Source organism: Dipodomys merriami, unplaced genomic scaffold (genome assembly GCF_024711535.1).
Source record: "Dipodomys merriami isolate MVZ:Mamm:240054 unplaced genomic scaffold, mDipMer1.0.p SCAF_39, whole genome shotgun sequence".
In the NCBI taxonomy this organism is placed as follows: Eukaryota; Metazoa; Chordata; class Mammalia; order Rodentia; family Heteromyidae; genus Dipodomys; species Dipodomys merriami.
The window spans coordinates 11,932,232-11,949,846 of NW_027205492.1; the positions used below are offsets into that span (position 1 = coordinate 11,932,232).

General features: G+C 54.3%; 1 protein-coding gene and 1 long non-coding RNA gene across 2 annotated transcripts; both read left to right on the forward strand.

The window, feature by feature from the left end:
• The first annotated feature begins 7,193 nt into the window (after window positions 1-7,193).
• LOC138805355 (uncharacterized) lies at window positions 7,194-8,668 on the forward strand. Its single transcript, XR_011365501.1, has 3 exons — window positions 7,194-7,402; window positions 7,732-7,800; window positions 8,270-8,668. It is a non-coding gene; the product is annotated as an uncharacterized lncRNA (long non-coding RNA).
• A 2,370-nt stretch (window positions 8,669-11,038) lies between these two features.
• On the forward strand, window positions 11,039-17,615 carry Pck1 (phosphoenolpyruvate carboxykinase 1). The gene is made up of 10 exons (XM_069990047.1): window positions 11,039-11,144; window positions 11,305-11,567; window positions 11,896-12,077; window positions 12,695-12,898; window positions 13,345-13,532; window positions 14,127-14,289; window positions 15,064-15,288; window positions 15,403-15,534; window positions 16,267-16,362; window positions 16,592-17,615. The coding sequence occupies exons 2-10, from the start codon at window positions 11,344-11,346 to the stop codon at window positions 17,044-17,046; spliced, it is 1,869 nt and encodes a 622-aa protein (XP_069846148.1). The 5' UTR covers window positions 11,039-11,144; window positions 11,305-11,343; the 3' UTR covers window positions 17,047-17,615.

The following is a 17,615-nucleotide window of genomic DNA, read 5'->3' on the forward strand; positions in this document are numbered from 1 at the left end:
AGGGCCAGCCACATTCTTCACAGCAGCTCCCAAATGGAAACAACCCAAGAGCTCAGTTCACCAATGGAAGAACAGATCAGCAAACTGCTGTATCCACAGTGGAATATTATTCAATCATACAAACGGACAATGCTGTGACACACGCTACAATGGGGCCGAACCTTGAAAACACGACCCAAGTTTAAGATGCCAGTCACAAAGGAAAAGCCCTCATCCGGCGTAGCTCGTGTGTGGGCAACTTCCAATTAGGCAAATGGAAAAGTACAGGAAATGGTTGTGTGGTCGACAAGGCTGGAGGAAACCGGAGGGAGGGCAAAATTTTCTGAGGGAGGTGGGGCTGAGGGAGGGACGGCTGTGCGATTCTGTGTGGGCCACTCTGATTCCACAAGACTTGAAAACTCTGAGCACAGTACTCTTCTCGATTAACCTGATTACTGCTGAACTTTGCATTTTGAAGGGGTTGAGGGGTGTGAGATACGTTATCCAGCTGATCTGAAGAAGGTGAGAATAAGTGCGGTGAGAGGTTCGGAAGCTATTCCCACTGGTACACGTTCGCCCCCACATGTCCAGTGCACCCTCTGTCCAGGTATCGGCTGGGCATTTCTGGTTCACTTTTCTGACCAGCCGATTTAGAAGCACATGCCAGGTGGGCTCTGCACTCCTCCAGGCCCTTGCTTGTTTTCCATACCCTTCTCTTAGCCTTGGTTCTCAGTCCAAACCTCACACCCAGAGGAGGGAGCTGGAAAGGGTTTGGGTTTGGGAGTCAGATCAGGCTCCAGGCCTTGGATTTGTCTTGTAGCAAGTTCCTCTTCTAGAAAGATCCATGCTGGGAGTGTCTAGGCCGGCGGTGACATACAACTTAGGGGTGTTTCCTATCTTGGGTTTCCTTAATTGCCCCCAGTTCTTCCTAAGTCTGCCCTGTAGGGTTCCGAGAGTACCCAGGAGCCCCCCACAGAAGGGCTGCCTGAATCGGAACCTCCATTTCTAGAATCTTCTTAACATAGAGACACCGAGAAGTCCAGGATCCAAAGAGGATATGTCTGGACTTTTGTCTTGGTCCAAGATCTGCCTGAAGGACCCATGGATCCCCGTATTTTCCTCCTGGATTCCTGCTTATCTCTGTCACTCTGATTCCACAAGACTTGAAAACTCTGAGCGCAGTACTTTTCCTGATTAACCTGATTGCTGGCTCGAGAGAAAAACAAGGCGAGAAAAACAAGGCCGAGGGCTGGGAGTCACAGATAAGCCAGGACAACCGAGAGGCCCCGGCAGATACTGGTATCTGCAAGTAGAGGGCGCGGGGAAAGGGAGAGGCAGCGGCGTGGCTGCCGTCTGTAAAGGTTGGGCCTGAGTCACTCGCGGGGGAAGGAAAGCAAGTAATAAAATAAGTGCTCAGCGGTGGGCCGCGGGCAGACGGCGCTAATAGCTCGAGTGACAACAGAAGGCGCGGGAAGGCTGAGCCGGGCGGGGAGTGGGTGGGATGGGAATGGAGAAATAAATCACAAAAGCCAACACGAGGGCGCGGGCAGGGGAGCCTGTCAGTGTGTCTTCGGAGGAATTAAGAAGCCAGACAAATTACAAGTGTACTTTCATCTGGAGATAGGATGAGACAGCGTGGCGCGGCGCCCGGGGGCGGCGCCCGGGGGCGGCCCTGCGGGTGTCTGGCTCCCTGAGCGGCGGGCACAGCTGAGAGCCGCAGTGTCCACGGAGTGGGGGGCTGAGGGGAGACCTGGGGACGTGGGGACGTCGGCCTCGTGGACAGGCAGGGGAGGGGCAGAGGGGAGTCCTGGCTGTGTGTGACTCAGTGTCCCCTTCTGAAACAGAGGCTGCGCCCAGGAGGACCAGGGCAGGTCTCCAAAGCCCCCCTGCAGCTGTCACCCAGAGGGAACAGTGTGTCCTCTGGGCCCTTGGGTGGCCTTTCCTGCTGGAAGGGGTTCCTCTGAGAATGGCGTGTGGCCCCCGCAGAACCCCGAAAGAAGCTCAAGTTCACGTGGGAGCCTGACTCTGGGGGTGCAGCAAGAGAGGGCTCCTGCCCCAGATCCACCCCCAAGTCCGTGCCAAGCACATGACCGTGTCGGCCACCATGCGAGTCGGCCACATTGGCCTTTGTGGTCCTTCTAGAAGGTTCTCTCCCCTGCCTAGGTGTCATGAATCCATGAAAGGAGGAGGAGGGGGTCTCCTTTGAAAGCAGCACATGCCTCTGAGTGTCACACTCGTGGCAGTGGGCTTCCGTGTGCCACAGGGAAAGATTCCCCGGAGCCCCACACAAACCCGGGAGAGGCCAGGCCGCCGGCCGGCCCCGCGGAGAGGGACCCCCGCCCCACAAAGGGTTTCTGGAATGGTGTCCAGACACGGCTAACTAATGTCTCCCCAGAGCAGCAGAAGGAATAATTTGTTTTCAGAGGGTAATTTTATTATCTCTTAATGCGAGAAAAGGTAAGATAAATTTCCTATTATTTTATAATAACCGTATCAATTTTTATAATACCACACTGCTATCGTACCATTACCCGGCAAGTCATGAATATGTAATTGCCTCTCTTACTTATTAGCATATTGTCATTTACCACCACAATTGTTGCTTTTCCTCTTTCTCCTTAATTTTGCTACTTTCGAGATTGAAAAACTTTCCAATCTCTTCTAAAGTAGCTGAAACCTGGGACTCGCTGCAGGCCGCCTCTGCCGGCCATCCTGCCCGTTTTCAGATGGTGAATTACCCGGCACGGCTTAATGAATAAATGAATAAATTAATCAATAATGACGTGTGTGGGGGGGGAGAAGGCCCCCTGGAAGGAGCCAGTGTTCGGGGTGTTCAGCTGGCCTTGGTGAATGGTGATGATGACCGTTGGATCAGGGTGCACTTAATGCCCCCTCCCCAGAGTCTGCCTTTCCTGTGTCTCCAGCCACAATGGGGCTAGGGTTTAATTTCCAAGACAAACAAATCCTGAACAAAACATGTTCTTGTCTCAGGCTTCTGTGCCGGGGGTGGGGAGGGGTGGGCGTGGTGGTGACTCGGGGTTCACCCTCACCACCCTGGAGAAGATGGGGTTGGAGCCACGCTGCGCCTCTCTCTGGGGGCCTGGGCAGGGGCGGGGAGGTGGGTGTGTTCAGAAACTCAGTTCTGCCAAGTTGTGAAGAGGTGTGTTGCGTGGCGCAATGGAACGCCGTCGGTCTCTTCTGGGTCGCTCGACTAACGCGGCACTAACGACTAACCAGTGTGGCTACTGATTTATTTTTACGCGTTGGTTTTTAAATAACGAATGATTGCAGACACGAGGCTACGGCGTCCTAGAAAAGCCAAGCGGTAAGGTGTCCGTGCAAATAAGCAGACCTCAGTGGTGGTTAGAACCTGCCCGGACCAGGCCTTGGGACTGGCGTCCCGTACAGCCAACCCCCCCTTAGCCAGCTTTCTAGCTTCCACACTGGGACCTCCAGCTCCTCCCACTCCAAAACTGGGTGGTGCAGGCCGTTAGAGGTGGGAACATCTCCAGAGGTTGTCTTGTCTTGGCTGAACTCACCAGCAATGGTAGGGGACAAAAGAGTCAGGTGACAGAGGGTGGCAGAAGGTGCTGGAAGATACTGACACTTGAACAAGATGGTCCTGCCAGGCACGAACCAGAAAAGTGTTCCAGGCAAACAGGACAAGAGGTGCAGAGGCCCTGGGGTGGGGACTGGGCTGGCTCAGGAGTGCAGTGGAAGTTGACTCACGAAAGAGAAGCTGAGTTTGAACTTCTGAGGAATCCTTGGCGCTCCCAAAAGGTGACCACAGTCCCACAAGGGGTGGAGTTGGCTGATGCTCAAAATAAAACAAAGGGGGCGGGGCTGGGAAGGTGGCTCAGTGGTAGAGCGCTTGCCTTGCGTGCCTGAGGCCCTGGGTTCGATTCCCCAGCACCACATAAGCAAAAAGAAAAAAAGCTGGAAGTGGTGCTGTGGCTCAAGTGGTAGAGCGCTAGCTTTGAGCTGAAGAGCTGAGGGACAGCGCCCAGGCCCAGAGTTCAGGCCCCACGACCGGAACCCCCCCCAAATAAAAATAAAACATAAAACAAAGGGACAGAAATGTTCGGCTTCTTCTGCCTACTCCATGAGCTTTCCTTCCTACGGTCACATCAGCCCTCAGAGCCATCCGCACCGTGCCTGGCTTGTGGACAGCACCCAGGACACGTTTATAAGCTGCAGGACCTAGCAGAGAGAGAGAGTAGGAGTAGCAAGTTTACAGCACTAACTGCCTGTAGCTAGACGACCGGCCGGTAGACAGGGGCTCTTTCCTCTCCACCGTCCAAGGTAACCTGCCTGCCTCGATCCCTCCACAAACTGACAACTCACAACTCATCCCTGACGTAGTGATCTTTAGAAAAGTCTGTACTTTTTTGTTTTTCAAAGTAACACATGTCGCTGAAACTTTTTTTTTTTGGACATACCCGTACCTGGGATAATGAGCCGGGGAGAACAAAGGGAGGCAGACATTCCCACGTGTATTCTGAGCCCAGACACCACCATCGCTGCCTTTCAAATGTCACCGCGCACAGCTCACCTGCTTGTCGGGAAGCGGGGAACTTTCTCTGTTCTTTTGCAAAGTGGTTGGGAGCATTTTAACTCTCCCCGTTGATCGACGGCAAGTCACTCCAAAACTGAAGTGCTCCACACCTTTCTTTTGAAAAGCCCAAGTGGCGGGCTCATCAAAGCAGCGAAGAGGGAGAGTTCTTTTCTGGAAATGTCAGCTGGCTCTCATTTAAGTAACGTGACAGCTAGCTAGGCATGCCCTGATGGGTACAGCACACAAATATAAAGTACAACAAAGAAGTCCACGAAGTTTTCTCCCCAAGAACTTATAATTTAGGAATCCACACAAGGCTCTGGGTCTACAAAAACATTCTCATTCTCATCCTCTCTCTCTCTCTCTCTCTCTCTCTCTCTCTCTCTCTCTCTCTCCAAACCAAGGGTGCTACCATTTTCCCCAAATGATACCGGGGACATCTACCAGAAACAGAGTCATAAATGCATGGAAGTATTAGATGCTCGTTACAAATAAAATAGGAGATAGAAACTCTCAGAAACAAGAACATTCTAAAAGAACTTGTAATAAAAACGAATTCATGTAAACATTAAACTAAAAAAGTAAAGATATTTCTAAAGATCACTCAAATAGACTTTGCCTAAGCAGTACCTAGAGGCAAAGACAACGATGTCAGAGAAGATCTTCAAACACACACATCTTCAACATTTGGGCCCCAAAGCACTGGGATTTCTTGTTTACCGCCATGGGGAAGTCCACCACAAATCTAATCTACTTGGTATTTTGGCGGTTGGGGGGAATGGTGAGTGGCAGTACTGGGCTGTGTGTGTGTGTGTGTGTGTGTGTGTGTGTGTGTGTGTGTGTGTGTGTGTGTGTGTGTGTGTGTGTGTGTGTGTGTGTGTGTGCATGCACCAGTACTGGGGCTTGAACTTAGGACTTCATATTACAGCTTGGTACTTTTCCACTCAAAGTTGGTGCTCTACCTCCACTCCTGGATTTTTGCTAGCTGGAAGCTAAGAGTCTCACGGATTTGTCTGCATGGACTGGCTTTGAACTACAGATCTCAGCTCCAGAGTAGCCAGGATTACAGGTGTGAGCCACGCCTGGCTGGCTGGAACTGGGGTTGAATTTAGCTCTTTGTGCTTGATAGGAAGGTGCCCAGGCCAAGCCTCCCAGCCAGTTTTTGCCTTGTTTTTAGACACTGACCCTTGAGCAACGGTTCTGGGTAGACCTCCCTCTCTCCCGAGCCTGTCTTTGGTAAGAGGCGCTGGCAGCATGAGTTAGGTTTCCCGAGTTGGGGGACAACACCCCACACGGGTCAGAAGAGGCGTTTGTTCTTGAACGGCAGCATTACAGACAAGCAGGATAATTTGCAGTTGCCAAGGAGCTGGGGCCGGGTAGCATTTGTTCAACTCCCAGGCAATTAGCGCTAACTTCCAATATAGCTCACTGCGTTACAAAGAGGATCTGCTTTTTGCCATATGAAACAATTGTGTTGGATTGTTTTTCTGGTAACTTAGCAGTTGGTGCGCGTGTGTGTGCACGCACACGTGTGTGTGTTGATCCTAGAGCTTTTTCTGCTCAAGCCTGGTGCTCTACTACCACATCTCAGCTTCTGTATTTTTGCTGGCTTGCTGGAGATAGGAATCTCATGGAAAGCTGGGCGCTGGTGGCTCATGCCTATAATCTTACCCACTCAGGAGGCTGAGATCGGAGGATCACAGTTGGAAGCCAGCCCAGGCAGGAAAGTCCCCACAAGGCTCCTCTCCAATTAACCACAGTAAACGTTGGAAGTGGCGCTGTGGCTCAAACAGTAAAGTGCCAGCCTTGAGTTCAAAGCTCAGGGACTGCACCCAGACTCGGAGTTCAAGCCCCAGGACTGGCAAAAAAAAAAAAAAAAAAAAAAAAAAGAGTCTCACAGAATTTTCCTGCCCGGGCTGGCATCGAAGCTTAGCCTTCAGATCTCAGCCTCCTGAGTAGTTAGGATTATAGGTGTGAGCTACTGGTGCCTGGCCTGAAGACTTACCATGAATCACTACAAGGTACAGGGTCAGCGATGCTAGGTTTGCAACGTTGTCCAGTTATCTGCTGTGTAGTGTCAACGCTTGTCACTGCCCCTGGGGACCCCAGGCCCACTAGCTGCAACCTGTCAGGGACCAGCGATGCCAAGACTTGGTGGTACCAAGAAATGTACTGCTCAGTGTCCCGGGCGAGGGGGGGGGAGGAGTGACATCCCCATAACCCCAGAAATACAGAACATCTCAATATTTGCCCCTAACAAACAGTCGGGGTGGATGACCTGCCCTGCCCAGGTGACACTTCTGGCGGCCGGTGGCAGGGCTGCGCAGCGGTTTCCTGTTGGAAATGTCCACTGAGCTCAGCCGCCCCCCGCGCCCCGCTCCCCCCCCCCCCACCGGGCACCGGCGGGCAGGGGCGAGCAGGATTGGCTTGTGCAAAGACCTTTGACTCTAGGATGTGAGATTGACAGTGTGTCACTTTCTAGAAAACCATTGTTGCTTTTACGTTACCGGTAAGAGTCGGGCTTTCCTATTGACACAGGTTCTGACCTAGCGGGCATCTTTCTGGTCACTGTCTGCTCTGTCACAGAACACGTGGCAGGGACTAGGGAGGTCTTGGTCCCCCTCCTTCCCTCCTTCCCTCCCTCCTTCCCTCCCTCCCTCCTTCCTTCTCTCCTTCCCTTTTTCCTTCCCTTCTTCCCTTTCCTCTCTCCTTCCCTCTCTTCCTTCCTCCTTCCTATCCTAGCTACCCTGTAGCCAGGATTACAGGCATGAGCCACCAGCACTGGCCAGGAAAATATTTCTTGGGTGCTCAGCACTATGGTGTGCAGGGCCGAGGGCATGCCAGTGAGCAGAGCCTTTGCTCGGACAGGTGAGTGCCACCGTTTCCTTCTCCAGGGTCTTTCCCTGCCATGGGTTGTATTTGCTAGTCAATGTCCAGTTTTCCCCAGAAGGCTTGTGAGGGTCTGTGCAGACATGCGCAGGCACACCACCCTGCCCTGCCCGGGAAGTGGGGGCCCAGGGGACGGAGAGGCACCGAGGCCCACGTGCATTGTCCCCACTGTCATGGAGAACAGCCTTGGAGCCTCCAGGACAGACAGATGGGGCACAGGGTGTCATCCTCTAGGGATAGGGGAACTTCGCCCCCACAATTGTCTGTGTCCTCAAAACTCTACCTCCTATTTGTCTCATTTCTTCCAGAGAACTCTGCACTTGGAGTAAGTCTGCAGCCCAGGATTTGCTTTTTTACCACCCCTGCCCCCCTTCCAGGTATTAGGAATTGAACTTGAACTATGTCTCCAGTCCTTTTTGCTTTTATTTATTTATTTTTAGATAAGGCCTCCATCTAGGATTGAGGCCAGGATTGACCTTGGGCTGTGATCTTCCTGCCACTGCCTCTGGAGTGGCTGGACTTACAGGAGTGCGCCACCAGGCCTGGCTCTTTCTAACACTGTGGTAAGGATGGCTGCGGGGAGCTGTGCCGTCCTTCCACACCAGTTAGGTGGCAGATTGTAGAAAGGTCCATGTGATCTGCGGCCTGTGTTTGAATACAGCTGGCCTTTTCCCTCCCTGAAGATGCATGACAAAAAAATACTTGGAGTTTATGTGGAGCTCTCAAAACTCCAGCCAAACTCTAAACCGCCTGTTTTGCTCTCGATCTGTATAATCTCCGGGGAAATCAACTGGTGAACACACTGGGGGCCGAAGTGTGGGTGGTGATGCACATTTTGTACGCCAGAGGCCGAGAGCACCTGAGATCCGTGTGTGCTCTCACACCACACCGTTTACATCCAGTTGATGCTGCCGCTGGGGGGAGAATGCCAGCCACCCAGGAGACCTGACCCACGAGGAACGCGGCGCCCCCTACTGCACGTCAGTTGAAGAACATCCTCTGGGTGGAACCCAGCCCAGGCCGCAGAGCAGGGCGGTGGAGGTGGCCAGAACCAGGTCCACGCTGCAGCGTGAGCCAGACCCTCTGGTCCCACCAGTGCTGGGCCTGGGACAGGCTGGGAAGGCCCTGGACGGCCCTTCCCATGCCTCGAATCTCCTGCCACTCTGTGGACCCTTCCATGGCTCAGCCAGCAGGGGGCACTGGTCCTGGGCCTGAGCTGGAAGTGTCTGGAGCTGTCAGGCCGGCTGTGAGGAGCCTTAGAACTTCTCCTGACTTCTCACCCAGTGCTCCCTCGGCCCCGGCCAGCAGGCTGGGTGGTTATTAAATTAGACTGAAGGTCTGGTGGCTTGCTAAGCAAATTCTTTACAACTGTTATAAAGGTCTCGGTGCTTAAGTGCAATCTCCCAGAGCCACCAAGCACCACCCCCCCCCAAAAAAAAAACAACACTCAGACTTGCAAGGAAAGCGAAAAGTGTCCTATCACCTCTAGGGACAGCTGTGTGTAGCCTGATACTTCTGGGGTGGGGGGAGGGGATGGTGTGCAACAAGGAAGTTTCTAGAAGAGGTAATGCTATAGTATATGGGGTGAGGTGGTGTTCTAGGACCCAGCTTGCCTGAGCTCATCTCTTCTCTCTGGACCCTACCAGCCAGCCAGGAGTGGCTACTTGATCTCTGCCTCGGTTTCCTAGTCTGGACATGGGGATGCCCTTTGCTCTCCTGCAGTCAGGGCGCTGTCCCTGGGGTTTGTTGCTCAAGACTGGTGTTCTGCCACTGGAGCCACACTTCCACTACTCCTGGCTTTTTGGTGGTTAACTGATGATAAGAGTTGCAGGACAGACACAGAGTGTCTTTTCCTTTTTTGTCAGTTGTGGGGCCTGAACTCTGGGCCTGGGCGCTGTCCCTCAGCTCTTCAGTTCAAGGCTAGTGCTCTACCACTTGAGCCACAGTGCCACTTCCGGATTTTTCTGCTTATGTGGTGCTGAGAAATCGAACCCAGGGCCTCATGCATGCAAGGCAAGCGCTCTACCACTGAGCCACCTTCCCAGCCCCCACAATGTCTAGTCTTAAGCAAATGCAGGTTTTGGAGAACGGAATCCTTGTAGGACAAGCTCGATGGAGAGGCTGGCTTTCCGTCAGCGCAGGAGCTGACCCAGGAGCCCTTTCCGCAGGCCCTGACCTGCTGAGATCCCATCAGGAGAATGGGCAGGGCACCCACACAGGATTCCTGTCCTGGCTCCTGAGAGAAAGCCTGGACTTTTGCGATCTGGGCCCACCTTTCTTCCTGTCTACAGAAGAGATCTAATTCTAAGACTGTAAATATGACACACAGGAGACATAAGCACTTCAGAAGCCAGAACACCCATGTTCGGAAAGGGCTAGAAGAAAGGCTCAGCCAGATGCAGGCTTCCCATCAGTCCTGGCGTCCTTGGGGAGGGTGGCCTCCAAGGGGAAGGTGTCCTTTCCCCCTTTGCAGCCTCCTGCTGCCACCTGTGAATAAGGTTGTGGGGAAAGCCCTAAGATGCAGCAACACTGCATGGAAAGAGTCCCCCCAATTTTTGTGCCAGTCCTGTGGATTGAACTCATGGATTTTCTTGCCTAGGCTGGCTTTAGACTGTAATCCTCAGATTTCAGTCTCCTGAATAGTTAGTATTATAGACATGAACCACTAGTGCCTGGTAGGTCCATCACTGTGTGTGTGTGTGTGTGTGTGTGTGTGTGTGTGTGTGTGTGTGTGTGTGTGTGTGAGCACTGTTCCTGAGGTTTGAACTCAGGGCTTGGGCATTGTCCCTGAGCCTTTGTGCCCAAACATTTCTTGTGCTCAACTTTTTTGCTAGCACTCTACCACCTGAGCCATAGCTTCACTTGTGGCCTTTTGATGTTTAATTGGAGATAAGAGTTTCATAGACTTTCCTGTCTGGGCTGGCTTCCAACAGTGATCCTTAGACCTCCTGAGCGGCTGGGTTTTCAGGGGGGAGCCACTGATGCCAGCCTGGTTCACCACGTTGTATCCCCACCTACCTGACAGCTCCTCTTTCTCTCTCTCAGAACAGCGGAGGTAGACACTTATGGAATCTATATCTGGGAGTGTCAGGGCACTCGGTCAGGCCCCAAGTCCCCAGTAAGCTCAGATGGTGCCAAGCTCTGCCAGTGAGGCACCCACGTGCAGAATTACGGTATGCTATTCTTCTTGTGAACTTTGACTATGGAGTGACACCTCATAAGTAGTGTTTTGACAACCAGGAGCCACTGGCACACAAAGTGTGCTGCCAGCAGCACATGAACCCCTGGGGGTGCCCTGGCCAGCCTTGTCCTTGACCCCTACCTGCCTGTCAAGGAAAGGGTGTGTGTTTTGCATCAGCACCGAATGGGGTCAAAGTTTAGTCAATAGACGTTGTGTAAGGACTCACCATGGCGGCCACAGAGGTCTGGAGGCCTCCGAACACTCATTAACAAGTTTTCTGTTCAATCATTATCTCCCCGCAGTTTACTGTGGCAAGTTTGTCCAAAACATCACTGACGGGGCTGGGATCCAAAGACCTGCCCCTGACGTCAGGGTCGAGCCTCCCGTGCCGCGGAGGGCAGGGCTGTCCCTCCTCACAGTACTTAAAGCCTGGGCTCTGCCTCCCAGGAAGGCCGTCCCACTGGGAACACATCCCTGGCAGGGGACAGAAAGGGCCGCCTGCACTTGGACCTCTGATCCAGACCCTCCAAAGGATCAAAGGTGAGTCTTCTCTTCCCAGTCACCTTTCTGAAATAACACAGATGCCACAAACTCACTTTTTTTTTCTTCCTTAGCGAATAACTCTCCAAGCAGCCGGTGGGATGGGCTGGAAGGTGTTTGTGTGCACGCGTGATCAGGAAGCTCCCGCTTTCTGTTCCAGGTGACGTTGGTGCCCGTGCCCAGCAGCACCTTGGTAGCAATGGCTCCTCAGCTGCATAACCGTGTGGACTTATCCGCCAAGGTGGTCCAAGGCGCCCTGGACAGCCTGCCCCGGGCCGTGAGGGAGTTTGTGGAGAGCAACGGGCAGCTGTGTGAGCCGGACTACATCCATATCTGCGATGGCTCCGAGGAGGAGAACCAGCGGCTGCTGGGCCGCATGCAGGAAGAGGGCATCATCAAGAAGCTCCGCAAATATCACAACTGGTGAGTGCCCCTCCGGTCCCACCCTCTCCTTGGCATCCTTGGTGGGGAGCGGCCAATGAGGAGAAGCTACTGAGCACCCCAAAACACTTAAAAACCCATCAGAGCCCCAGAGACTCATGATGCCAGCAGAGCCGCCCAGGCCCTAAGTGAGAAGCTCTTTGTAAATTAGACTCCTGATGCTACTCTCGGTGTTCAGAGGTCTATCTGGCCACGTTCTAGTTGCTGTGAGTTCACCCTTAGGGGTCACCGCCATGTGCCAGACGGTGATGAGGAGCCAGCCGGGTGTCTTCCTGATGCTTGGCTCACGGGAATCCCATGACTTTTGCAGCTGGTTGGCTCTCACGGACCCCAGGGATGTGGCCAGGATCGAAAGCAAGACCGTGATCATTACCCAAGAGCAAAGGGACACAGTGCCCATCCCCAAGACCGGCCCCAGCCAGCTGGGTCGCTGGATGTCAGAAGAGGATTTCGAGAAAGCGTTCAATGCCAGGTTCCCTGGGTGCATGAAGGGTGAGTACCGTCAGCCTCCAGGACAGAAGGACAGCTAACTGTCCCCGTGACTCTTCCTCAAGGTCTTGGTCACAGGAAGGAAGCTCGCTGGCTCAGCCTCTGTTCCAAATTTAAAAAACAAACCAACGAGCACCCATTTACGCATGCGCACATCCTGCCACCCAATTGCCGAGTTCTGCGCATGTGCAGGCCTAGCTGCCCAGTGGCTGCGTTCTGCCGTTCTGCGCACGTGTGTTTCCAGTAGCCCAGAGCTGAGTTCTACGCATGCGCGCTCACAGCACCCAATTGTGTGTTTCTAAAAACACCTTAATTTTCGAAGTCTGGGGCTGAGAAAATCGGTGACGGTGGAGGTGGGGGCGAACGTGGCCCCGGGTGACGTCAGGGTGGGGGGGTGAACGTGGTGCTGGGTGACGTCAGGGTGGGGGGTGAACATGGCCCCGGGTGACATCGGGGTGGGGTGAACATGGCCCCGGGTGACATCAGGGTGGGGGTGAACGTGGCCCCCGGTGACGTCGAGGTTGGACGTGAGCGCGGCCCCGGGTGACGTGGGGGCGGGGGCGTGAGCGCGGCGCGCTGACGTCACGGGCGCGCTGACGTGCCCTCCGCCCGCCGCGCAGGTCGCACCATGTACGTGATCCCCTTCAGCATGGGCCCGCTGGGCTCGCCGCTGGCCAAGGTGGGCATCGAGCTGACGGACTCGCCCTACGTGGTGGCCAGCATGCGGGTCATGACGCGCATGGGCACGGCCGTGCTGCAGGCCCTGGGCGACGGCGAGTTCATCAAGTGCCTGCACTCCGTGGGCTGCCCGCTGCCGCTCAGAAGTACGTGCGCCCTCGAGCCCCAAGTTCAAGCCGCGGAGGTGGCCGTGAGAGAGCCGGGACGCGGGCGGTGCGGGGGTGCCGGGGTGCCGGGTGTGGGTGCCGGGGTGCCGGGGTGCCGCAGTGCGGTGCCGGGTGCGGGTGCTGGGGTGCCGGGGTGCGGTGCTGGGGTGCGGTGCTGGGGTGCCGGGGTGCTCAGGGTGCCGGGGTGCGGTGCTGGGGTGCCGGGGTGCTGGGGTGCCGGGGTGCGGTGCTGGGGTGCCGGGGTGCTCAGGGTGCCGGGGTGCGGGTGCTGGGGTGCCGGGGTGCTGGGGTGCCGGGGTGCCGCGGTGCGGTGCCGGGGTGCGGGTGCTGGGGTGCTGCGGTGCGGTGCCCGGTGCGGGTGCCAGCGTGGCGCGGGGCGGGCCGGGGCCGCACTCACGGCCGCTCGCTCGCTCGCTCACTCGCAGGGCCCCTGGTCAACAACTGGGCCTGCAACCCGGAGCTCACGCTCATCGCCCACCTCCCGGACCGCAGAGAGATCGTCTCCTTCGGGAGCGGCTACGGCGGGAACTCGCTGCTGGGGAAGAAGTGCTTCGCCCTCAGGATGGCCAGCAGGCTGGCCAAGGAGGAGGGCTGGCTGGCCGAGCACATGCTGGTGAGCGTCGGGCCGGACCCCCCCCCCCCCCTCCTCCAGAGTTCCTCACCGCCCTTCCTTCCTTCCTTCCTTCCTTCCTTCCTTCCTTCCTTCCTTCCTTCCTTCCTTCCTTCCTTCCTTCCTTCCTTCTTTCTCTCCCTCCCTCCCTCTCTCCCTCCCTGCTTCCTATATCAACACAGCTTTAAATCTTCCTCTGAATTGTTTTTGGATTTTATTTCTCTTAATCTTTTGTTTTGTTTTATTTTGTTGTTTTGCCAATATCAGGTCTTGAACTCAGAGCCTGGCACTCTGACCTGACTTGCTTGCTTAGCTGGCACTCTATCACTTGAGCTTCCAGTCCATCTTTTTGCTGGCTATTTTAGAGAAAGATGATCACACTTTTCTGCCCAGGCTGGCTTAGACCCATAATCTTCCCATGTCAGCCTCTTGAGTAGCTAGGATTTCAGGTGTGAGCCCGCTCGCACTTGGCTTGTGCTTCCTCAGCCCCTGCCCACACCACGAACACATCTGCATCCTAGGAAAAAATGGGCTTCGAGTGACAGTTTCATACCCAGGAAGGAACAAAGGCCGTAACAATGAGCCTTGTCTCGGCAGATCCTGGGTATCACAAACCCTGCGGGTGAGAAGAAGTACCTGGCAGCAGCCTTCCCCAGTGCCTGCGGGAAGACCAACCTGGCCATGATGAACCCCACGCTCCCCGGGTGGAAAGTAGAGTGTGTGGGCGATGACATTGCCTGGATGAAGTTCGACAGCCAAGGTGACTCTGGGTGCAAGCTGGGGTTCCCTGGAGGTCAGCAGTTCTCACAGCTCACGGGGCGGGTGTTGAACCGGTCCAGACTCTGCAGGAGCCTTAGGAATGTGGTGGCCTCTGTTAGACACCTGGGCTGCAGTGTGTTCACACACTGACACTTGTGAAAACAGTATGGGGGGGCACTGAAGAGGAGGTGAAGTGTTGTTGCTTGGGTGAAAACAAGGCTGATGTATAGTCTAAGGGAGGAAAGCCTGACTTGAGAATTTGACATAAGTCTTAGCGCAGCACAATGTAAAAAATTACACGGGGGGGGGGGGGGGGGGAGGCAGAGATAGGCGATTGTGGTCCAAAGGCAAAGTTAATGAGAACTATTGCACAAAAAAGGGGTGGGGGCTGGGAAGGTGGCTCCGTGGTAGAGCGCTTGCCTGGCATGCATGAAGCCCTGGGTTTGATGCCTCAGTACCACATACACAGAAAAGGCTGGAAGTGGTGCTATGGCTCAAATAGTAGACAGCTAGCTTGAGCAAAAGAAGCTCAGGGACAGTGCCCAGGCCCTGAGTTCAAGCCTCAGGACTGGGGAAAAAAAAGCTAGTTGTGCTGGTACACAGCTGTAATCGTAGCTGTCCTGGAAGCTGAGATCTGAGGATCATCGTGCAGAGCCAGTCAAGGCTTCTTGTAAGAGTCTTATCTCTAATTAAGATTCTTATTTCTAATTAACCAACAAAGGACTCACAGTGCTTTGCTTGGCATTCATTGCTCCTCTGTTTTACTACTTTTCAGGTAACTTAAGGGCTATCAACCCAGAAAATGGTTTCTTTGGGGTGGCTCCTGGCACCTCTGGAAAGACAAACCCCAATGCCATGAAGACCATCCAGAGAAACACCATATTCACCAATGTGGCGGAGACCAGTGATGGAGGCGTCTACTGGGAAGGCATGGACGAGCCTCTGGCCCCCGGGGTCACCATCACGTCCTGGAAGAACAGGGAATGGACACCACAGGATGGTGAGCCCCTGAGGCCCCGCGGCAGGAGCCTGGTCCTGGAGTTTGTGGGCTGGGCTGGGCTGTGAGGGCCTGCTATGCCCAGATGCCAACACCAACACTCCCCCCTCTCTCTAGGGGAGCCCTGTGCCCACCCCAACTCGCGGTTCTGCACCCCTGCCAGCCAGTGCCCCATTATCGACCCTGCCTGGGAGTCTCCGGAAGGTGTGCCCATCGAGGGCATCATCTTTGGCGGCCGCAGACCTGCTGGTGAGGCCCCTCTCTGCTCAGGCGGCGCGCCGCTGGGGTGGCCGGTGGGGTGTAAAATCTCTCTTCTTCTGTGACCTAGTCAGGGGTGCCAAAGGCCTTCCTTTCCCCGAGTCTAGACTCCCAGGCAAGCTTGAGCGTACACCTGATCCCTGTGGTCGCATATCCTTTTTGGGTCTGTGATCAAGGGGAGCTCGGAGCAGTTCTGCTGTTCACTCGGGGACCTTGGAGGACCCCGGTGGCGTTCCTTTGACTTTCCAGTTTTCTCTGTGTTAGCTTTGCATATGAAAAACCAGCTCAATTTAAAAGATGCTGCTGGCGGGGCATGGTGGCACATGCCCGAGACCGCAGGACTTGGAATACTAAGGCAGGAGGACCGCGAGCTCTAAATAACAAGACTGTGGTCTACAGAACGGTTTAGAGCTGCTGCTTGGCTGTGTCTTTTCCTATGTGAAATGGTGCCACTGGTCGGGGAGTGTGAGTGTCAGGTGCTTAGAGAAGCGGACATGAGCGCTTCACCCCTGTAATCCAGCTACTCAGCTCGAGGTCCTGGTTCAAAGCCAGACAAGACAAAGACAAAACCAGCAAAAAGTCAGAACTGGAGGTGTGGCTCAAGTGGTAGAGTGCCCTCCTGGACAAAAAAGCTCAGGGACAACACCCAGGTCCTGACTTCAAGTCCTGGTATTAACACACAGCCTAAACCAACCGCCTCTTCTTTTATCCTGCTTCATCAAGGGGTGCCTCTCGTCTACGAAGCTCTCAGCTGGCAGCATGGGGTGTTTGTGGGCGCTGCCATGAGGTCAGAGGCCACAGCAGCTGCAGAACACAAAGGTAAAGTCAGGTTCTCTTGGGCTCTGCCTGTGTGTGTGTGTGTGTGTGTGTGTGTGTGTGTGTGTGTGTGTGTGTGTGTGTGTGTGTGTGTGTGTGTGTGTGTGGAGAGAGAGAGAGAGAGAGAGAGAGAGAGACCCAGAGACCCAGGCTTGCTTAGGTCAGCAGCCAGTAAAGGTCGCTGTTGCCTGTGGGCACAAGGCACATGGATGCGTCTGCCTCTGTTTGACAGGCAAGGTCATCATGCACGACCCCTTTGCCATGCGGCCCTTCTTCGGCTACAACTTTGGCAAATACCTGACCCACTGGCTCAGCATGGCCCACCGCCCGGCAGCCAGGCTGCCCAAGATCTTCCATGTCAACTGGTTCCGGAAGGACAAGGAAGGGAAGTTCCTGTGGCCTGGCTTCGGGGAGAACAGCAGGGTTCTGGAGTGGATGTTCAACCGAATCAATGGGGAGGACAGCGCCCGGCTCACGCCCATCGGCTACATCCCCAAGCAGGACGCCCTGAACCTGAAAGGCTTGGGGAATGTCAACATGGAGGAACTCTTTAGCATCTCCAAGGAGTTCTGGGAGAAGGAAGTGGAAGACGTGGAGAAATACCTGGAAGATCAAGTCAATGCCGATCTGCCGTATGAAATAGAGAGAGAGGTCCTGTCTCTGAAGCAACGAATCAGCCAGATGTAACGGGGAGTGTGTGTGTGTGTTGGGGGGGGGTCTGTAGAACCAGCCCCTGTCCCATCAGAGGATGCATCGGCAGCCAGAGGCAGCCCTTCTTCCCACATCCACAGTAGCAAGCCAGCACACTGGGAGCTGATCATTCACACCGTGATTAGGTGAGAGGTGCACAGGACCTAGCTGTAGGTAGTAGGAGAAGAATCTTAGGGAGAATCCAGAACTCACACCCAGTGCATGTTTGTTTCCACATTAAGGTCTCTCTGGCCTTCAGTCTTTTCACTTTAGTTATCTCAGTGAGTTAGAATGCACAGAAAAAAATACTTGAGTTGTACATAGGTGTATTTTTGTGTATTTGTGCGTGTGTTTCTGTCTGTTCTGTTGTCTAAAAATCTATTTAACACCTTTGGGAGAATCTCGGGCAAGATTTACCTACTAGTGGTTACTAGAAAGAAATGTTGCTTTGTTACTAATATATGTGTTTAAATTATTTTTATACACTATCTTTACATAATTATGATGTGTGTCTTTATCATCTCTGGGGGGGTAGGGGAAATTGCAAAATAAACTTTTATAGAAAA

Coding starts and splice junctions, on each gene's coding strand:
- Pck1 (XM_069990047.1), top strand. CDS start 11,344: ATGGCTCCTCAGCTGCATAACCGTGTGGACTTATCCGCCAAGGTGGTC. Junction 12,899..13,344: donor CTGCCCGCTGCCGCTCAGAA/GTACGTGCGCCC, acceptor GCTCACTCGCAG/GGCCCCTGGTCAACAACTGG. Junction 15,535..16,266: donor TGGCGGCCGCAGACCTGCTG/GTGAGGCCCCTC, acceptor TGCTTCATCAAG/GGGTGCCTCTCGTCTACGAA.